The sequence below is a fragment of the Dermacentor albipictus genome, chromosome 4, assembly GCF_038994185.2.
Source record: "Dermacentor albipictus isolate Rhodes 1998 colony chromosome 4, USDA_Dalb.pri_finalv2, whole genome shotgun sequence".
NCBI lineage: Eukaryota > Metazoa > Arthropoda > Arachnida > Ixodida > Ixodidae > Dermacentor > Dermacentor albipictus.
The window spans coordinates 169,299,627-169,320,735 of record NC_091824.1 but is presented as its reverse complement, the minus strand read 5'-3'; the positions used below and the strand labels follow the sequence as shown (position 1 = coordinate 169,320,735).

At 42.0% G+C, this 21,109-nt stretch overlaps 1 protein-coding gene across 6 annotated transcripts in view; it reads left to right on the top strand.

Annotated features, from left to right (window-relative positions):
- Positions 1-21,109, top strand: part of LOC135910098 (C2 domain-containing protein 2) — a 223,123-nt gene that overhangs the window by 200,679 nt on the left and 1,335 nt on the right. Inside the window, exons 22-23 of one of the 6 annotated variants that reach the window (XM_070537795.1) lie at positions 6,974-6,990; positions 19,381-19,427. The exons of 4 other annotated variants lie outside the window; for them this stretch is intronic. In XM_070537795.1, the coding sequence (XP_070393896.1) occupies positions 6,974-6,990; positions 19,381-19,414 (51 nt within the window). In that variant the 3' untranslated portion in view covers positions 19,415-19,427. Of the gene's footprint in view, positions 1-6,973; positions 6,991-9,979; positions 10,047-19,380; positions 19,428-21,109 lie in introns of those variants that run through there. One more of the 6 variants, XM_070537794.1, reaches the window with a different exon arrangement.

Below are 21,109 nucleotides of genomic sequence, written 5' to 3'. Positions count from 1 at the left end.
TATTAATGAAATGTTTTTTGAGGAGCGCCTACCCTTAAGCAGACATGAAAAAATGATGAGATGAAATTAACGGCTGTATCGTTCACCTTGTGGAGCACGATTCCATGGCTATGGGGACTTACTACAAAGTTTGTGTCGTCACCATGGCTATGAAGCAAACATAATGGGTAGCATCAGGAGTATTCCATGCTTATTTTGTGAACATTTTTTCTAGTCTTCACACGAAGTTAAAATGCCTTATTCACTACTGCTGTTATTTAATTCTTTCCAGAGAACCGCATGTAAACCGTGTGATAATATCTTTACTGAAATGGCACACTTGACGACATTCCACTGGCTATTGAGCGACTGTACATACTGGTTGTAATCTATCCATGTGGATGAACATGCAACTAGTATTGCAAAAATTTGTTCAGTAGCTGGAGAAAAGTTGATTTTGTGTGAAGAACAGGCATGATAAAAAATTCAATGAAAACTAACACAATCTAAGAGCAGTATAAGGAACTGTTATCAATGTTCAATAAAGTATGTCAGGGTGGGCATTAAAATATAAAATTCCTGCTCAGGGCACTAGTTACACTTGGAAAAAGTGATTTGCCTTCGCTGCTCTAGAAATAGCTGACTTCTCGTTCGGGAACAATTGCTCTAATTGCTTTTTATTTCATTATCGCAATCGGCTCCTTTTTAGTCGACATGCAGAACTGCTGTGCATTTTATGAACAAAAGAATGTGTAAGTGCTATTGTAGGAGCTTGTTAATGTTCGCTCACGTGGTAAACATAACTTTTCAAGAGCATGTTGCATATCTATCTATGCTGCTTTGTTAATGGTTCCGAAAATAAATTGTTGCACTGGTGGATACCATTCTGTCACTTTGCCTCCTCGAAGTATATGCTAATGGAAAATGTTGAGGTATTTTTCACAGCCTCTAAATGTTTGTTACATTTTATTTGCAATGGCCATATGATACTTACTTCTGTGAGGTGTTGATATGTCAAGAAGACATCAATGTTGTGATCCTGAATGCCATGTCCGGTCACCGGAAGAGCTTTTTGTGTGATTTTCCCTTTTGGTACTGCTACATCGAACGAATGTCTTCATGTTCGATTGAAATAAATAAGTAGGTTTTCATTTATTCACGTGAATCATGTCTGTGCAATACATTTCTTCAAACCAGAAATGTTTAAGAAAAGCTCTGTATTTACTTATGTGCCGTGGCTCGTATAAAAAAACCCTGAAATATCTGTCAATTTTTGCTCTTTTGTGTTCGCATTCTTCTGCTTGTGAGGTCCTTGAGTCCAGCAACTTTGATGCTTTAGGTTTCATAAGAGGGTTTATTGGCTGGCTCCAAAGACTAAGATACACATCGTGCCATTCCTCTTAGTGTCTGGTCCTGGTCCATATCTGCAGCCATGGCTGTTAATGTCACTTGCTGACATTTGCCTAACTAATAGATCAAAGAGCAGCTGCCATATTAGAACATTAGAGTGGCGTACATGTGATATGTAAACTAATTTTGCATGCTGCCAACACTAAAATTTTCTTCTGCGTTCACCTAGGACAAAACTTATCTCAAACGTATAAATAATATAAAGTGCAGTCTAACTCTTTCATCGTCACGCCTCTTTAAATTGATCTATGATTTTGATTGCTGATTTCAGCTCTGAAATCGTTTCTCACATGTCTATGCTATCTAGAAGGTAGCCCAGGAAAAGGGCTTTAAAATTGGGTCTGGCATTGTTTCGGTGGCAGAATCGATTCGTGATGCAACATTTAGTAAATGGAGGCATGTGCACTGTGGCGAAAGTTTGCCTTTTCACCCCGTCTGAAAAAAGTGCATGCAGCTTGTGGGATCTCATACGTGCTCTTGGGACAAAGGAACGACAACACATCAGTGCAAACAATCACAAGCGCGTTTATTGCACCCTTTATACACTAATGCCTGCTAGTCGCATTGCTATCCACCGAACATGCCGATTGGCGCGCGACAAATCTAGAAAGGCCGACTCCCCACAACTGGATATCTAGCGAAAATGTTTGCCCCATGCTGAATACCAATGCCTGGTCACTTGTGTTCGTCCATTCTGGTATCCTGCACCTAGGCCTCGCAAGACGGTCTTGCAGAAGCATGGAATGGCGCATGTGCAGATCGTCCGCGCCGCTTGCCGAACCCAAGCCAAAAGGGAAGAACCTACTCCTTGTCGTGCCCGACTAACCCTGCTAGGTGGCGTTAGCAGCGCAACACTCGTGCCATCTCTTGTATCATGCTGCAACCATACGACCGCCAGCGGCACTTAGCTGCGGGGAGAAGCCGGATTACAGGAGACAAGAGCCATGCGGAGGAAACATCAGCGTGAGAGTCGAGCATTCCCACAAGCTCGGCATCTTGGATCTTGGATCACACCAGTGCTAAGTCAGGGGTACAACATTACAGTGTCACTTTTAAGGTCTCGCAGTGGTGAAGGATAATGTTAGCAGTTAAGGCTGAAAGCTGGGCTAGTTAATTTTAGTATGTCGACATATATTTACAGTGTGGGAAACACAAACATGCAGAAGACAGGAGAGGTGCCACATAGCACCCAGATGATACTACACAGTACCTGGACAGACTGCACTGCCTAGATGACAAACACATGCCCATCTTGCCTTCATGTTGCGTTTTTCTATCAAACCCGATTAGCATTGTTTGGATACCTCAAGTACTTTTCGGTCTGCCGCTGTCCAACCAAAAATTTTTGCCGATCGTGTAGGTATTGCAGTCTAAAAATGCGGGCCCAACCTCTTTCATGACACTCTTAAATGAAACAAAATCACTCCAAAAATATTTTTTTTGGTTCTAAGCAGAATCAAGCCAGTGACTCAGTTGCCTCGAGCACAGCAGCTCGACGCTTTCGCATCGCTGCGCCACGAATGCCCGCGGTAAAGGAGGGATTAAGACTCAGTGTTCGAACGCACCTACGCGCTACGGATCGCGGAGGTCGCGCGCGGATTTCGCGGGCGCGCCGCTAGCTGGCTCAGTGTGTTCAGATGGAAGCGAGAGGGTAACCCGGCAGCAGTACACTGCTTATAGGCACGGCGCGCCACCGGTGCAGTCTCGGAGGTCACGCGGACTTAGCGCGGACTTCACGGTGACGCCGCTAGATGGCACAGTACCTCCAGAGAGAATATAGAGAAGTCAGGTTGCAGTACACGCCTCATACATGACGCGTTTCGGCGGTGGCAATACGGCTTGTCGCTATATATTCAAGTGAAGCTTGTATTGCCTGACTCACGCCGTCGGTGTGGCTGTCGTCGTAGGCGAAAAACCAAGTCTGCCTTACCCACAGCCGCTTGACAGGTTCTCCTCACCCGCCCCGCGCGCGCCGTTTCAAGGTCAGCTGTGCGGTTGGTCCGATCCGCCGAAGAGGAGGCAGCCTTCAAGGAACAAGAACGGGAGAGGGCCCGTCGACATGTGCGAGTTCGCCGAAGTAATCCTAAGTTTCGCCAAGCCGAAGCGGAAGCCAGACGCCAATGCCGCACCGATGAAAGAGTTCTACAAGCCGAAGGAGAAGCGGAACAACACGGCGGGCCCAGCCGGAAATTAGGGTTAGGCTTGCCAAGGGAGAAAGAGGACGGCGGGACAATCCGGTGGTTCGACAGGCTGACGTGGGGTCAAAATGACAACGGTGTTCGGATCCCGAGGTAGGGGCTGTCGAAGCACAGGCGAAAGAAGCCTATCAAGAAGCAAACCCAGAAGTCCGCAAGCGTGAAAATGAAGCTAGACGCCGGCAGCGGGAAGAGAATCGTGCTCGCCAGGCGAATTCACCGTTTCTCATCCATCAACAACCATGTCTCTTTATTCATTCTCAAATGCTCAACAAACTAACCAACCCCTCCCCTAGGGTTGGACAAGCTTTGCGTGCACCCCTGTTCACGGTAGGGGAAAGGCTCTAATTCTTAATCGCTGCTAATCGCATTAACCTTTACATTCATCGTGAGATGAATCCTGCGGGATTCTTTTGGGTGCTGTAATGGGGAAATATCGGCAGCTGTCCGCCAGCAAATTTAGGTTTGGACTGAGTGGTTTTATTCCTTTCACTTGCGCTATAAGAGGTATGCCAAACCTCCAATACGCAACACGGTGTTTTCTCGCTATTTTAGAAACTTTTGCCGGCTTTGGTCAGTTGTTCAGAATTTAGCTTGTCAGGCAGCCGCTGGGTCTCAACATACGTCACGAAGATCTTCCTACTTGAAGAGAAGTATCAGATTGAACATCAACACCAACGCAGGAAGATGTAAATAGGCGATACTGCAACATGTGAGCGTAAAAGCAAGAAAAAATTAGCAGTTTCGCCCGATAGGCGGAGCATTAAACGATAGCAAGGCGTATTGCACTCCTACACGAAGATTCATAGCTATGTCGGTCGTATAAATTGCAGTAAACGTTCGCCTATCATATCAATTAGTAAAAAAAGCGTAGTGTCACGTGCGCCGAGGGAAACATAAACAGATCTCACTCGATTACCGTGAAGACTCGCCGTCGCAAGACTAGCTTGATGAAAAGCGAGAACAAAGTGAAACGAACGCTTCTGCTTTCTCACCATTAAACGCGCCTACGAAACTTGGGATTACATGACCTTCAGCACTAAGCGTGCTCGAAAATGCGCGCCTAGTGCAGCCATCTCGGCTCACCCATCTTTGCACCTACCGGAGATTACTTCTAAGATTGGGCGTGGGTGGTGGACGCCTGGTCTAGAGGAGGAGGCGCGCTCTCACCTGTCCCCCCTAGCTCGCCCATTGTCGCGTGACCTCCAACAATGGGAGCGCATCAAGCCACACATTCTTTGACTCAACCTTCCATGCTTCCCGTCGCAGCCACAGCATACGGCGTGCAGATCGTCTTAGGTACTTAACCTACTTAAGCTTTTTACGGAACATTACACCGACGCCGAGAATTAACCTGGAGGGTTCATATAATTGCTATCGCAACAAAAGAGTAATTTGTTGCCAGAAATGCACTCTACTTTTGCCTCGCGAAGTAGAGAAACCGCATCGCTGCATAGCATGGGTACTGGAAAGACTAATGTTTTTGCGCTTTGTACCCAAAGAACAGTTGTATGCGAAATAATTTCTTGCAACATTTATCTGTGAATAGCATATTGTAACTGGGAATCTCAATAGCCTTTAAAAGATAGGGACAGAACGAAAAGACAACGCACGGCGCTAACTTCCACTATTTCGGAAAGACACATGCCTTCTTATGGACTTTCTGTGCATACATGTAAATGAGGGCAAGCGTACATGACCTACATGGTTCAAGATTACTATGAACTTTTTCATACAACCACCAGAACTTGTCAAGCAACGTTTTTACAGTAACATTATGACGTAAAAAATACTTGGCACATACAATATACAAGTTAAATGACTCCACAGTTCTGTAGAAGAAAGTCTCAAAAATGTAAATGATACCGTCGCCTAATAATACAGTCTCTAGTCAGTGGGTTCTGCATACATCGTGCAAATGTATTATCAATTATAGTCACAACAGAACAGTCAACATAACATAATCCGCAAACACATACATATATACATCGACATTATTTATGTTTATTTAGTAATACTGCAATCCCAGGAAGGGATATTGCAGGGTGGGCGTACAGATACAAGTACAAGTATTTACAAAAAAGTAAAAAATAAAGGCCGTAAATAATTAGTAAACAAATAAAATGGATCAGCATTGGCGACAAAAAAGTTAAATGATGGTAGTGCAACATAGGAGTAGACATAGCAGCATAGTAAAGTTTATGGCACATCTTATTCAAGAACACATAAAATATTGAGTACTACAGTAATACAAAATGTAAGGGCCATAAAGTTGATAACAATAAGAAATTAGTAACTATATGGGCAGGAGGGAATGAATAAAACAGAAAATAGATGTTAATGGACACTGAGGCTTCTGGTGAATGACGTCAGAGATTGCTGTAGTTTGCTGTAGTTATTACGCTGACGAAAAGGGGTGATTGTGAGATTATGACGCTGTTTTGTAGTGTAACCTGAAGAGAAGGATATAAGTCCGTCAATAGTAATCTTAAAATGACCTTTTAATAATTGAAATAAGAACGCAAGCCGGGAAACGCGATTTCTTTCGGATACAGATATCAAGCCAGCCCGATTGAACCAGATCAGTTACTGATGTGTGTCCATAGCTGCAAACAAAGCGAACCACTTACCACTTTCTTTTGTACTTTTTCAATTTTATTAACGTTCATTTTAGTAAATAGATCCCAAATTATCGCCCGCATAATCTAATATTGGAAGGACAACTGATATGTAAGCTAGGAGCCGGACTCTGGCTGTGGAGAGTTTTAGGGCTCGCCTAAGAAAAAAAAAATTATGGTTAGCATTGCTTATAACTTGATCAATGTGTTTAGTCTAGTCAAGGTCGTTAGTAATTCATTATCCTAGGTATTTGTATTGTGCAACTTCCGAAAGGATATTGTCAGCAAAAAATATCGGAGTATGAGGGGATTTTCTTGCGAGTTATTCTCATGTAAACGGTTTGTTGAAATTTATCGGCATCTGCCAGGCATCGCATCATTCAGTAAGCTTTGGAAGACCTCGTTCAGTCTTTGATCTGATATGGTTCTAATTTCTGAGTAGAGCGAGCATGCAATCATCCGCGTATAATTTAATATGAACTGGAATGTCTTTTATGATGTCGTTTATATAAATGGTGAATATAAATGATGAAATCCAATGAGTAATCTTGTTATATTTTATTGTGCTATTAATTTTGGAAAGCAGCTTTTTGTGAGAAACTTTATCAAATGCTTTTGTGAAATCCATAAATATGGCATCTGTTTAGTTTCCGTTATTAATACAGTTAGCAAAGTCATGTACAGGTTAGACTAATTGAGTGCAAGTAGAATAACCTTTCCGGCATCCGCCGGAAAGGCTAAAAGATTTGTAAAAAAAATCATGTTTTTCAGGAACATCAGGGATGTGGGTACGTATTATGTGCTCCATAATTTTGCAAGTTGTCGATGTTAGTGAGATTAGACTTTAATTATTGATGCAGTCTTTCTGATCGTTTTTATGAACTCGTTGAACTCTGGCCGTCCTCCAGTCGTTCGGAACCTGTCCTTCGTTTAGAGATCTTGAAAATAATATAAACAAGTACTTGGCTACCCACTCCGCATACCTAGTTAGGAATACATTTGGTATGTTCTTCTTGGTATCGAGATTTAAACGCAATTTAATAACACCTTGCTCGCTGATGACAAGATCAGGCATCGGAGGTAAACATGTTTCGAAAGCGGGCTGTCTGCCATTATCATTAGTGAAAACGGATTTGAAGTATTCGTTAAAAGCAGATGATATTTCTTTTCGTCATGGGTTAGAGTTCCGTTGACTTCAATCGCATGAGAATCTCTGGATACCGGAGAGATTGTGAGCCAGAATTTCTCTGGTGAAGTTGATATGAAGTTAGGCAACAAGTTGCCAAAATAATGTTCTTTATCAAGTGCTATCTGACTTTTATATTGAACGGTAAGAACGGAATTTTTTTCTTGCAGACACCTAGGACGGTTAACTGCTTGCTTTTTCTTTTTCAATCGTTTTTATTTTCTGCGCATTTGTATTGAAATACGAGAAATCCAGGGATTCTCACGTTTTACCTTTTTAATGATGCTTAGCACGAAATGGTCAATACACATCAATACGAGATCCGTGAAATAAATCCACAAACCTTCTACATCTGCTGTTGACTTTGAAGAAGTATCAAAATGAAAGGATAACGCATCGATTATCGATGTGTCATCTGCACGTGAGAAGTTGGGAACACAAGAGTGTTTTTGATTGCTGTCGATAAGATAAGGTAAGGAGTCCGCGGCCTGGTGATCGGAGATTCCCGTGACAATTTCGCATTTTGATTTAGTACTAATAGATCTGCTCACTAAGTAAAGGTATAGCATAGGTTTAGAACTATCGTGCATCCTAGTGTACTTGCCAACAACTTGCGATAAATCAAAAGCAAATGATATATCAAATACAGCATCACCTGTTTTGTCGTTATGGTTTATGATGGACATTTCGGACCAGTCAATATTAGGCAGGTTGAAATCACCAGCAAGAATCATCCAAAACTGACCTTCAAATCATCCAAAACTGTACATTATGCCTATAATGTACCTGATTCGACTACACTAATCTTTACTAAAAATGCACTCAACATTTGACACATCAGACATACTGAAAACTCGTAATGATTTTTTGTAGATAATACAGACGCCACCACCTCTACCAATGCGGTCTTTCCGGTGTGCATTGTACCCAGCAGGCACGAATTCGCTATCAAAAATTTCATCATGTAACCAAGTTTCAGTCAGCACAGCAATGTCAGAACTGTTAGAAAGAAGAAGCCCCTCAAGCTCGGTTGCCTTAATAATTACACTTCTGGAGTTAACGTTCAGGACTATCAAGGACGTAGTATCTTGTTTCTGTCACTCATTTTTCCTTTTGGTCAATCTGATACGTTCTCTTTTTTCTGTATCCCAGGCATACAAAGCACCATCTATGCTTATTTTATCGAAGACCAGCTTTACTTTAGCGCCGTTAGCTTTTTCTTCCGTTGCTCTGTGCCGCAAAAGTTTACGCACATCACTAACGCGCTTTGAAAAGTCTTCGGATAAAGACAACGACGAGCCTTTTAGTTTGAGGGATGCATGTAAAATTGACGTCTTTTCCCGATAGTCAAGAAATTATATAATAACCGGCCTAGATTTCCCATTAGATTTATGGCCAAGCCTATGAAGTCTTTCACTACCTGTAGGCGTTACACCTATGTTTTATTTATTGAGTGTCCTTTATCTTCTTCTCAAGTTATTCAAACTTGTTTCCCGACTCTTCTAAACCATAAACAATAAGGTTATTGCGATGGCTTCGGTTTTCTAATTAATCTACGTTATTTGTGAGAAATGATAATTGACTGTCAAACTCTAATTGTTTTTTTTTATTTCACTCACTTGTTTCGGTAGTGAGCCCAAACTGGATAACCGTTCCTCAATATCATCTATTCTGTTGCTTAGTCTCGAGATTTGATCTTTGATTTCATTCTGTGTAACGACAATTCCTTCGGTAGTTACTTGGACCTTCTTTTGCCCATCTAGTAGTTGTGATAGCAGCTCCTTTTCAGAAGGCCCTGGGTTTGTCTCAATGTCGCCCGAAAGAAGTAGACTAGTCGGCAGTAACGCAATGTTTGTCGAAATACATTTGATACACTGTGGGCAGGGCAGCAGCAAAAAAAAGAAACAGGTCATCGCTACGGTAACTGTACATAGGAATGTTTTTACTAACCTGTAGAGCAAAGCAGAAGTGGTTGCTGAACATATTGCCGATACTGCTGCTGGGCTGCCAGCTGACGGAAGGCGATGTTGCTCGGTCTTTTAAAGGATCGCGGTGAGCCACGTGATGTGACGTCACAGTTGTCGAGAAAAAGCAATACGCTGTTAGTTGTGGAACGTAAGGTACTTTAATCACCGGACATCTGGCACGTGTCAGAGTTTCTGCAGTCAGCTCCTTGAACACATCCACGTCGATTGTCGTTGATGCACAGTCGAAGGGCCACCCATGATTCCCATGATGCATAGGCTCGTAGGTCTGTTCCACGCACGTAGCCGCTGAGTCGCAGCCATGCAGTGGAAGCGGTCCGCTCAGAAGGGCCGCCAAAACCTGTAGAGCAAAGCAGAAGTGGTTGCTGAACATGTGGCCGATACTGCTGCTGGCCTGAAATGAAAGGAACATTAAAAGCGGTAATAATGGCTGACAATGCCGCTGTTTTCGAGAAAAGCTTTTAATGCTTTTAAAGCGCTCTTTTGCAAGGCCATTGTTGTAGAAATGCGCAGAAAGTCCATAAAAATACATGTATGCTTTTCTGTGATAAACAGTTGGAAGTTAACGCCGTGTGTTGCCGTTGCTGTCTGTCCCCGTCTTTTCAGCACTATTGAGGTTCATAGTATGACAGATCAACTAGCCCGAAGCCTTGGTTAAGTATATTCTAAGTTTCGTTTGTCATTATTTGATTAGTGTGATTTTCTTGCAAATAAAGACAAAATGTCAGGCTCAGAAATTTTTTTATTAATATTTTTGTTCCAACCTATGTATTTGGGAACTATATATATATACTTTACAGTGATGTACTTTATGCTAAAATGTTTGTGCTGGCGACAAAATTCATTAAAGCGAATGGATTTTGGCTAAACTGTTTGGCACGTTTGGGCGCCGTCTGCCGGGTATCTTGCCGAGTGAAAGGCAGCGTGGACGCCGGAAGTCGGAGGAGGAGAGAACGCTCGCTGCGCTTGACAGGAGACAGCGGAAAACAGTGGGGCCTATCTTTAAAGCCTAAAGCAGTAGGCAAAGTACGTATACGACCTGAATTACCCCAAACTAAATCACTATAGCGTACCCAGAATTTTGTCGCGGGGGGGGGGGTACGACTATTTTGCATTATATATATATATATATATATATATATATATATATATATATATATATATATATATATATATATATATATACATATATATAGACATTTAACAGCGCGAGACCATTCAATCTCAACACCCCTGTCGTGTTGCGGGGGTAGGTTTTCAAGCACTGCATCGTTGAAAGAGATCTCTCAATTGCAGACGCCGTTACTGTGAGGGCCGCCGTTAATTATTCGAAGCAGCCTTCGAATCCAAAAACAGGCATGCCTTAAATGCCTCGACTGGACACTTGGAACACTGATCTATAGCTGCTGAATTTTCGCCCGCCAAATGCGTAGATCTCCAAATATAGAGGAGATGTAGACCCCAACATCATCATGGTAACGGTCAGAGAGTTGGCGTACCACCTCCATGTCGTCTTGGTTATGAAACTGGGTTGGCGACGAGTGTAGCATAACTTGATATTGCGAAAGCACGCTCTTGTGCTTTATAAATCGTTCATGCATTGGCTCGGCAAAAGCTATGACGAATGGAATAAATGTACAAAGATGAAAGCACTCATCCGCAGTTTCCGACTGTTTGCCAATCCACAACCCTCAAAAATTTTATCTCCAAGCCTACAAATCATGACTGGTTCTTAAAATTCTTTCGAACAGCTCGTTAAATATTTGGTCAGGTTTCGAACATAGACTATGTATTGTTCCCAAAACGTCCTCAGCCAAGCGGAGAGCAGAGGAAGGATCAAAGCTAACAGAGCAGCAAGATGATAGTCGCTTTTGGACATGGCTGATCAGATCATGCGCTGCGCACAAACAAGCCAAGCGAGCCGTTGGCGTTCCTCTATGGCGTTCATAATAACTGCCGTTTACCAAGGGTTTCTTCCGGTGGTAACGAAACTGATCTGCACTCTTGTAACTCGTACTACATAGGCTTCATGTTAGATTCATGCATGCTTTACTGCTAGAGGAAGCAAGGTTGAATGCGTGGATGGTTCGGAGGAGGCGTTGCGCTGACTGATCAACTAAATATGCTAATATCTGTAGGAGCTCACATACGAGCTCGTATATAATTAAACTCACATAAACTTAACTCATAGAATGCTAGCAAGTAATATGACCTGCCCGAAAATGGTTCCTGGCCAAACCTGACATGTCTTCGTGAACGCAGTAACTTACGTCAGGGTAAATTGCTGCCCTGACGAAGACAAGTCCCCTTGTAGAAACATTGCTTTCAGCACATTCCTTGATCTACCCCTAGCTGTTATTCACAGACAAAAATATTTAGAAAAACGTCTAAACTAGTACTTTCTTAAGGATAAGCAAAACGCCTAAAGGAAATCTTAGTTTAGGCGTTATTTGGATAGATACTTTCTGAAAGCTTGCTGTAGCTTCATGCTAACGCCACGTTACTAGTGGTCTTGAAAGAAGTATTGAAATATTTCAGAAACTTTATTTGCGAATGAACTCAACTGCAATAATCGCATATGGTTTACGCCAGAATTAACAATAGCCATTTTTACGGCAATATAGGGTCACTGGGCTGAAAAAAAAAAACAATGACCCCCAAAGTAGAATTCGAGCTCACGTCCTCGCGTTCGCGAGCCAGATGCTTTAACCACTAGATCACAGCAGCTTATTTTTCTATATTTCCAGCATGTATTTAGCAATACAAACGTTTTTTCGCATCCAATATACGTAAGTCAGAATTTGGCAACACTAGAGCTTCTTCAAGTACGCAGGGCAATCTAGCAACTTCAGCCACAAAGGAGGAACAGGCTGGGCCCTGCGACGTCCCCAATGTGTGCCACACTTTCAATGAAATTTTCTCTCACTAGAGCACAGCAGCTTCGTTGAACTGGCAGAATAGTGGAGGCATGTCATGCAGCTCAACGCAGGTTCGAAAATGGGGTATAGACGCATCACTTTGCGTATATTATGCAGGGAAACTGGTGCTACATGTACGTTGCAACCACGTGCGACTGCAAAAGGACAGCTGCTTAATTTCTCTTACGATGATTATACCTGAGACACATCGCGTAATGTGTAGTGCAAACGGGGCACGGAAGATCACGGCGAAGCTTCTCTGTCGTTTTGCGTGTCCCGCTTGCGCTACACATCGTGCAATGCATTACCAGCTGGTCCACCAGCTTCTGAGCAGGGCTAGATTAACGTATGAGCTAAAAGGGCTTCAGCCCCCGGCCCCCGACTGCCAGGGGGCCCTATTATTGTTTTTTTCCTTCATGAGCCCCTCAACAATTTTCAAGAGTCCCGCAGCGAAGTCTAGTCGGAAATGTTGTACAAGAGAGGTTTTAAAACACCACCCAGGAAGCGTTCTACGACAAGAATTCATAATGATGGTTTAGTAGTGGCCGAAAAAAGCTTCTGTGATTGAACAAGGGTGAAGAGAAATTCAGTAGCACATGAAAACAGCGCTGACCACCGAAAGGTAATTGTCGCACGGCTGGATCGGTCTACTGGCGTTGAGACAATTGACAAAAGTCTTGGCACAGCTTACCATCCAAACGATTTATTGAAAGGAGGTGCTGACGCGCCTACTGGCTGTTGCCAGAAAGCTGGCTGAGCGAGGTTTGGCGCTTAGAGGTAGCGAGGAGGCATTCGGTTCTCCTAGACATGAAAATCTTTCGGACATTCTAGGGGCTATCGTAGAGTTGGACCCATTCCTAAGTAAGCACATTGTTCGTCTTGGTGACAGGAGCAAGGGTTACCCTTCTCACCTTTCCAAGTCGACCGGTGACTGATTATTTATTTATCAATACCGTAAGCCTTGAAATGATCATACAGGAGTGGACATACAAACAGAACAAGCGTAGCGTTTTGCTATACAAGGGATGCATAAAGCTCTGGAGGAAAAGGCAATGGTTACAATCGACACACGATGCAAGTAAATACAAGGAAAGAAAAACAAAATATAAAATGGGTACGCCATGTAAAGTGCAGTATAGCAGTTATTACAGAAAAAAAACACAATAAATGTGCCGTATAATGTACTGGCAATATCGAAAACAATGAATATTTATATGTGCATCCAATGGACAAACGTGTGCAAAAACGTATCGCGAAAAAGGTACAAAAAAATAACGTACGGACACCGGCACGTGTGCAAGAAGTTGCAGCACGGAAATGCGTTAGTGATAAGTTTTTAAAGAACGCTCGGCCAAGACGACAACAATGCGTTCATCATTCTGATTTTCACTCAAGGTGCAATTAGAGTGGCGAAATGGATGAGTGCATGGATTGTGAGCAAACAATGTCACTTGGAAGGGAATTCTAAAACCCTACTGTTAATTGAAGGAAAAAAAGAATGTGTTAGTGTGATACAACGTAAAAGAAATGGTCTAATACATTTAGCATGGTTAGTTCGACTCGAGTGATGTCCGGGGGGCACCAAGTAGTGGCCAAGTTTGTTAAGTTTATGAGGTCATGGTAAATAACATAAAGAAACTTCAAACAGGCCAACTTTCTCCGGCCAGCTAATGCCTACTTGGGTGCGAAGCGCAGTTACACTCTCATATCTTGAATACTTTGGGTATATGAACCGGAGTGGCCTGTTTTAATTATTTTCTAATGCCATGTTCAAATATTTTTGAAGCGGGTTCCATACTATGCGGCCATATTCTAATATTGGCCTAAGCAGAGTCTTACCAGCAGTTAATTTTACCGAGGTGGGATTGGTGGCTAGTTTTCAGCGTAAAAAACCGAGTTGTCTGAACGCGTGTGCGCAAATGTTATCGATATGTACGTCCCACTTTAACCATATTGTTATGGTGGATACCAAGATACTGGATTGAGTCAGCTCGTTCCGCAGAAGTATTCATGAATTTATGGGAAATTTAAGGGCTCTTTTTTACGTGTGACAGGCATACACATAGTTTGTGTTAATTTGCATGCCCCATTTTTTGCACCAGGTAACGATGTTTTCTAAAGACTTGTTAAGCTTTGTCTGTTCGTCGACTGTTTTCACAAGTGTATAAATGACACAGTCGTCCGCAAAAAGCCTTATTGTAACCCGTTGTTCTGTACATGTACAGATATTGCGCTCTTTTGGGCTACCTCATTTTTTCCTGTGTTCGTTTATTTTTAGGCTCAAATCTTCCTAAAACATAGCCATGCACCAAATCGCCCAACAAGAAGTTCTTCTAAACATGTATAGATGTCGTTAATATAGACTAGAAACAGAGCTGGCCCCAGAGCCGATCCCTGTGGCACACCAGAGAGAACATCTAGATGGTCTGATTCACCATTACTTACGGAAACAAATTGGGACAGATTCGAGAGACATGCTTCAATCCATGAAACATTCTTGGAGTTAATACCGATTGATTTGAGTTTGAAGATTAGTAAAGTATGTAGAACTCCATCAAAAGCCTTCGAGAAATCAATAAAAATTACGTCAGCTTACAGTCTTGAATCGATTATGGTAGCGAAGTCTTCTATAATTTCTAAATGTTGAGTTACAGTTAAAAGCCCTTTCCTGAAACCGTGCTGTGTGAAGTATAGGTTATTTTCTTCCAGATAAATCACCATAGCCTTATTTATTATATGTTCCATTAGTTTGCAACATGTGCTGGTTAAGGATATTGACCTCTATGTGTCTAGAAGCTGCTTGTTTCCACCTTTGTGAATTGGCACGACTTTTTCGTACAACCAGTCCGCGGGAAGCACGGCTGTTTCAAGCGATGCGCTGAAAATTTTGTACAGAAAGGGCGACAGCTGACCCGCGTATTGCTTGAGGAATATGCTTGATAAACTATCAGGGTCAGGATATTTTTTTAACGTTTGCTTGTAGCAGCAAGTTAAGAATGCCGGGCTCTGTTATAAAATATCAGGCATGGCTGATTCGTACTGTGACAAGGGCATATTAGTGGCATGAGCACGGGAGAAGACAGATATGTATTGAATGAGCTAGCATTAGTACGCGCACCCTCAACCTCAATTTCCAATCTGCGTGGTGCACTTTCCAGCTTTGATAGATAGCGCCAAAATTTCCTAGGCTGATTCGTCATAAACTCAGTTACCGTATTAGAAAAAGAGTATCTCGCACTTCTTAACCTTACTTTCAGTTCTTGTGAAAGCTGGCTAATCATAGTGCAATTATGTTTTTTCTTGCGCATCCTTTGTAGCCTTCCTTTCAGGTGTATGATAGTTCTTGTAATCCACGGCGTTTTCCGCTTTATTTTTGTTTAGCTTGGTAGGAATAAAATTATTTTTACAATGTAAAATCCAGCCTTTTAATTTTAATCATAGGTCGCTGAGTTTCGATGAGTTATCATCAAAATCATCTTGCATAATTTCAAAAAAATTAATGGTGCCTTCATCATTTGCCCTTGTGTAAGGCTTAACCGAAATTCTGGTGTCAGTATATTAGGGTGCATAGCACTTATTCTAAGGTCGTCAACCGTCAATAAAATCATTGTATGGTCGTTTATACCCGGTTCTATGCTAACTTCAGGGGTTAAAAATGCGGACAAAAAGACAAGGCCTAGCACTGAGCCCGCTTGCCCTTGAACGCGTGTTGGCTGATGCACAAGTTGAGCTAGCGAGAAACTCTGCATGATATCAAAAAGATGGTCACAACTTTTGACTTCTTTGTTCCCAATTAAGAAGTTATCCCAATCGATCCCCCTCAAGTTGAAGTCTTCAACTAGAATTAATTTGGCTATTTGGCTGATGCGATTATGCAGGAAGTCGTACAGTTAGTTTTACAAAGTAGCTGTCCGGAGCACCCAGACGTCTGTAGACACCGCCGATGAGTAAAGTGACATAATTGACATTTATTATACACCATACGCTTTCATGATCAGCGATGCCAGTTTCTCTGTGAAAAGACAAATGCCGCTTAACAGCAATGACAATGCCTCCACCACGACCGTCCCGATCTCTGTGTAAAAATGCACAGGACGGAGGAAACACCTCGGAATCTCGGATATCTGCGTTCAGCCGCGTCTGTGTAATTACGATTACGTCTGGGCAGTACAAAAAACACCAGTCCTTCAAATTTTTCAAGTTTATTGACAATGCTTCTCGCATTAAAGCACATTAATGTCAGCGGTACAGTATTTTGTATTGGTCGTTCATTGGAAGTGCTAGCGTTCGCTGTGCTTTGAGCTTTGTAATAACACCATTGTGTCCTAATCGTTATTCCAGACGTACAGGCCCTCATTAAACTTACTTTGTCAAAAAAGAAAATAGCGAATATTACATTACAGCTAAAAACACAAGTACGAACTGACAAACAACGGTATTTCGGAGAATCCGTACCTAATTTTATACGCACGTCCCCCGAGCAATTCTGGCGGCACATACGCCCGACTTCGAGTGATTGTGATGTCTTTGATATCGAAGGTGTACAAGTAGATGAAGTAAAGAAAATCTCAACTGCCTTCAATGAACAATTTAAGAGCACTTTCACTGTTGATAATGACAATTTACCACACTTTGACGCAAATTTCCCATCTATACCAGATGTTCTAATTAGTGAAGCTGGAATTTTGAATATCCTCTTAAAACTCGATGTAAAGAAGTCCCCTGGGCCGGATGACATACCAAACGCATTTTTAAGAGATCCGCAGAATGGGTCTCAAAATACTTGTGTGTTCTGTTCTCTAGATCACTATCTGAGGGGCAAGTTCCGGACGACTGGGGAATCGCCAGAGTAAAACCTGTCCATAAGAATGGGAGGAAAGACTGTATAAAGAACTGTCGTCCGATTTCCTTAACCTGTACTGCATGTAAACTTTTAGAACACATTATACATAACCACATAACGCAGTTTCTTGACAAACACCCCATTTTAACAAAGTATCAACATGGATTTCGACAAGGTTATTCTACGTGTACCCAGCTAGCGGGAACTATACATGACTTTGCACTTTCAATTAATAACGGAAAACAAACCGATGTAACTTTTATGGACTTTAAAAAAGCTTTTGATAAAGTCTCTCATAAGAAGTTATTGCACAAATTAGGGAAAATAATAAATAACCAGCAACTATTAAACTGGATTGCCGCGTACATTAACAATCGAAAATAGTTTGTTGTCTTTAATGTAGAAACTTCGGCAATTGTTGGTGTGGACTCAGGCGGTCCCCAGGGGTCTGTGCTTAAACCTCTTCTTTTTCTTTTGCTTATCAATGATATTGTCTGCAACATTCCTGTCAAAATATGATTGTATGCCGATGACTGCGTGAGTTACACGGAGTGAACAGCACAGCTGACCAAATTCTTTTAAGTGATACACTCAACAATATTGTTCAGTGGTGTGATATGTGGCAAATGTGTATAAACTATGAAAAAAACCGTGTTCATGAGAGTTACTCACAATAAGAAGACCATTAACCTTTGTCTATTCTATCAACAGCAGCGTTCTTCACGAAGTACCTCATTACAAATACCTGGGCCTCTGGATAACAAGTAACTTAAACAGGACTAAACACATTGATTATGTCGTAAGAAATGCAAACTGTAAGTTGTTCTTTTTTACGAAGAGCTTTAAAACTTACTACTCCTGATGTCCGCGTGACCGCATATAAAGTGCTCATTCTCCCATCATTAGATTATGTAGCCATAATCTGGGACCTTTTCACTAGGACCAATATTAACAAGATTGAAAGCGTACCGAAAAAGGGTGTGCGATTCATATATCACAGCTTTGGACGTTCTTCTGTTTCTGCCCTTTTAACCAGAGCCTACTTGCCACAAATAACCCAAAGAAACTGGTCATCTAGGCTAAAATTTATGTATCAGATTGTAAAGGGGCACTATAAAATAGACACTTCAGACGTAATAGCCTTTTCATCCGGCTATGCCACTAGACAAAGACACCAGCTAACAATTGCTCCGTTTCTCACACGTAACAACTCCTTTAAATACTCCATCTTTCCGCGGACAATAACTGAACGGAACCAGCTTACTAACAACCAAGTTCAACAGCTTTCACTTACCTTGTTTACATCGTGTCTAACTTAGTACTTACCGTATGCCTTCTATGTTAGTTTATGTTAGTTTATTTACTTTTATGCATCTATGTATTTGTCGGTTGCCTTTTTTGTGATCTTTTCAACATTTGTACCCTCTTGCCAAAATCCCCAAAGTGGGATTGCAGTATAAATAAATAAATAAATAAATAAATAAATAAATAAATAAATAAATAAATAAATAAATAAATAAATAAATAAATAAATCAGTATGACTTTATCACCGTCATCCCAACTAATTGTCGAGGCTTTCCTTAACTTCCTGCGTAATTCGCAAATGTCTGCAGAAAAATCTTCAGGAATTGAATTTTTTTTCCCTTTCAGATTGAAACGATTCCGAAGAACTGTCGTTTTTGCTGCAAAGTCATAAAAGCGTAGTATGATTGGTCGATACTGTCCTGTTTTTTTGAAGCCAATTCGGTGCGCACGTTCCACAGTTCTGACTTGTACGCCTAGAATATTATGCAATATATCTTTTGTTACGAACGATTACAATGCTGCAGGATTTTCTTTATCGGGCTCTTTCGCGCCATATATGACGAGGTTATTGCGTCGGCTCCCATTTTGCAGGTCATCAATATTTCTAGTCATTTGGGCAACTTCGTTTCACATAGCGTGCACAGTTGCTTCACACTTGTCAACTTTCTCGTGAAATTGCTTGAGTGACGAGAGGGTCATTTCAATTTGTGAAAGCCTCTGCTGCACGTTTGACGCACCAGATTCTAAGGCCAAGTGTGTAGTTGGGATTTCAGTTACAGTGCACAATACTTAATCTAGTTTATCGGGGCCAGGATTTTGCTCTACGCCACCACTCAGTTTCAATAGCATGACAATAACACGAAATGATTCCAAACTACACAGCAGTAAGCACTGTGCGCTCGGAGACACTACCAGACACACATCATTGCTCTTAACGCAGGCACAAGAACACCATTCGTTACCATTCTGTATGAAGAACAGTACGAAGTAAGTCATAGTGCTCCGGGTGGGGCCACCAAGCCCACTGAGTCACGCGTGGCTGCTGGACTTCCTTTTAAGCTGGTCTGCCGATGTTCCAGAGGTCGCTGGTGAGCCAAACGAACGATCCAGGCCTGCTCGGCCGGCACGGAATCGACATGATGTGAGCACATCAGTATCAATGTTGACGATACACCCAGTGCAGCATAGCATGATGTTGACATGATTGCAGATACTGCAAGGAGACAGATCGTTGAGGAAGTGCACGAAGCCAGACATATTGCTACCTCTTTGTCGATTTTACGCCAGGCGTCTCCCATTTTGACCAGCTTTCCGTTGTCCTCCTGTGCAGGCTACATGGTGACGCTCACAAATTGATATTCATTGGGTTTGCAGTGTCAATTGAATGGCACATCGGTGACACCTAGCACGATCCATGTGTTCTCTCGTTCAGGAGAACAGCACTTCATTCGACAGTTGCCGAGCCCAGTCCCCACGACAATGCCACAACATAGCAGGAAAATACAAGGGCCTGCAGGAGGACACAAAAGAGAATAAGTCGTTGGCTATTTCGGTATCATGCTGGGGTCACATTATATTTGGTTCGCGCTTGGAGTGTCGATTTTTGTGTCGAGGCTCAAGCCATTATGACCACCAAATAGAACTTCTTGAGGAATAATTCTTTTTGATAAAACAATATCAGAGTTCGCTAGCCGCAAAAAGCGAAAGACGCACTTCTACATGTAAAAGAAAGGGGGCTGTAAAGTGGGGGTCCGAATTACTCATGGACTAAATCTCGAATCTTGTATTAGGGCTAAATGTTGGACCGTACATGCGCTTTCTGGCAACTGCGTAGATTCTATGCCACATATGCTGAGCAATTTAGAGGGAGACTAAAAGAAACTACTACGTCGAGCTAGATCGATAGATAATTCTAAAAATCTATCAGTTTTTTGTATGTGCCCATATATGACTTTGTTGCGTAGAAAATCGCCACCGAAAGTCTTCCTGATGCTCCTCAATTTGAATCGCCTGTTCTAAAGCGGATGGGTTGACGTAATCTCCACGTGACCTTCCTCTTAGCTGTCCTCTGTGAATCAGCCAGTTCCGAACTCATATGAGTGGTACCACAGTCGACTATATGTGGCGCCATCAATTCGATATTAGGAAATGCTAATCGTTCTACCTCACTTAATATTTATCTTTAGTGTTGTCTTAAGGTGTCGATTTGTAATTAAATGTTTATTGTTTTACAATACGTGGTTCTATTTTTACTGAATAACCGCGATTTCGCAGTTCGCGGATACGCGACTAGTTTTGCGGTTAAATGATAGCGACATGCCCGACTGACAAGCATTCGATAACAATTTAACAAAAGCAAAGGAACGCATTTTCTTGAAGCAGAAATGTTGTAAACGCTATATCTAGAGGCTAGACGCCCTCGTATGTATGTTTATGGGTATGCAATCTTTAACTGAGAGTGGACTCGAAACCAGCGCAAACCTTTAGGGGTCGAAATATTTATAGCATCTTAAACAGATCACCGTGATCGTCGTCGCCGTAATTTTCGTCACTATCGTCACTGCTAAACCATAATTATCATTACTGAGGCTCGGAGATAAATTTAGCCCCGCGTCCCGAAATTACTTATCCAGCACTGCTTCTGACACACATATGTTGCAAGGAATCTC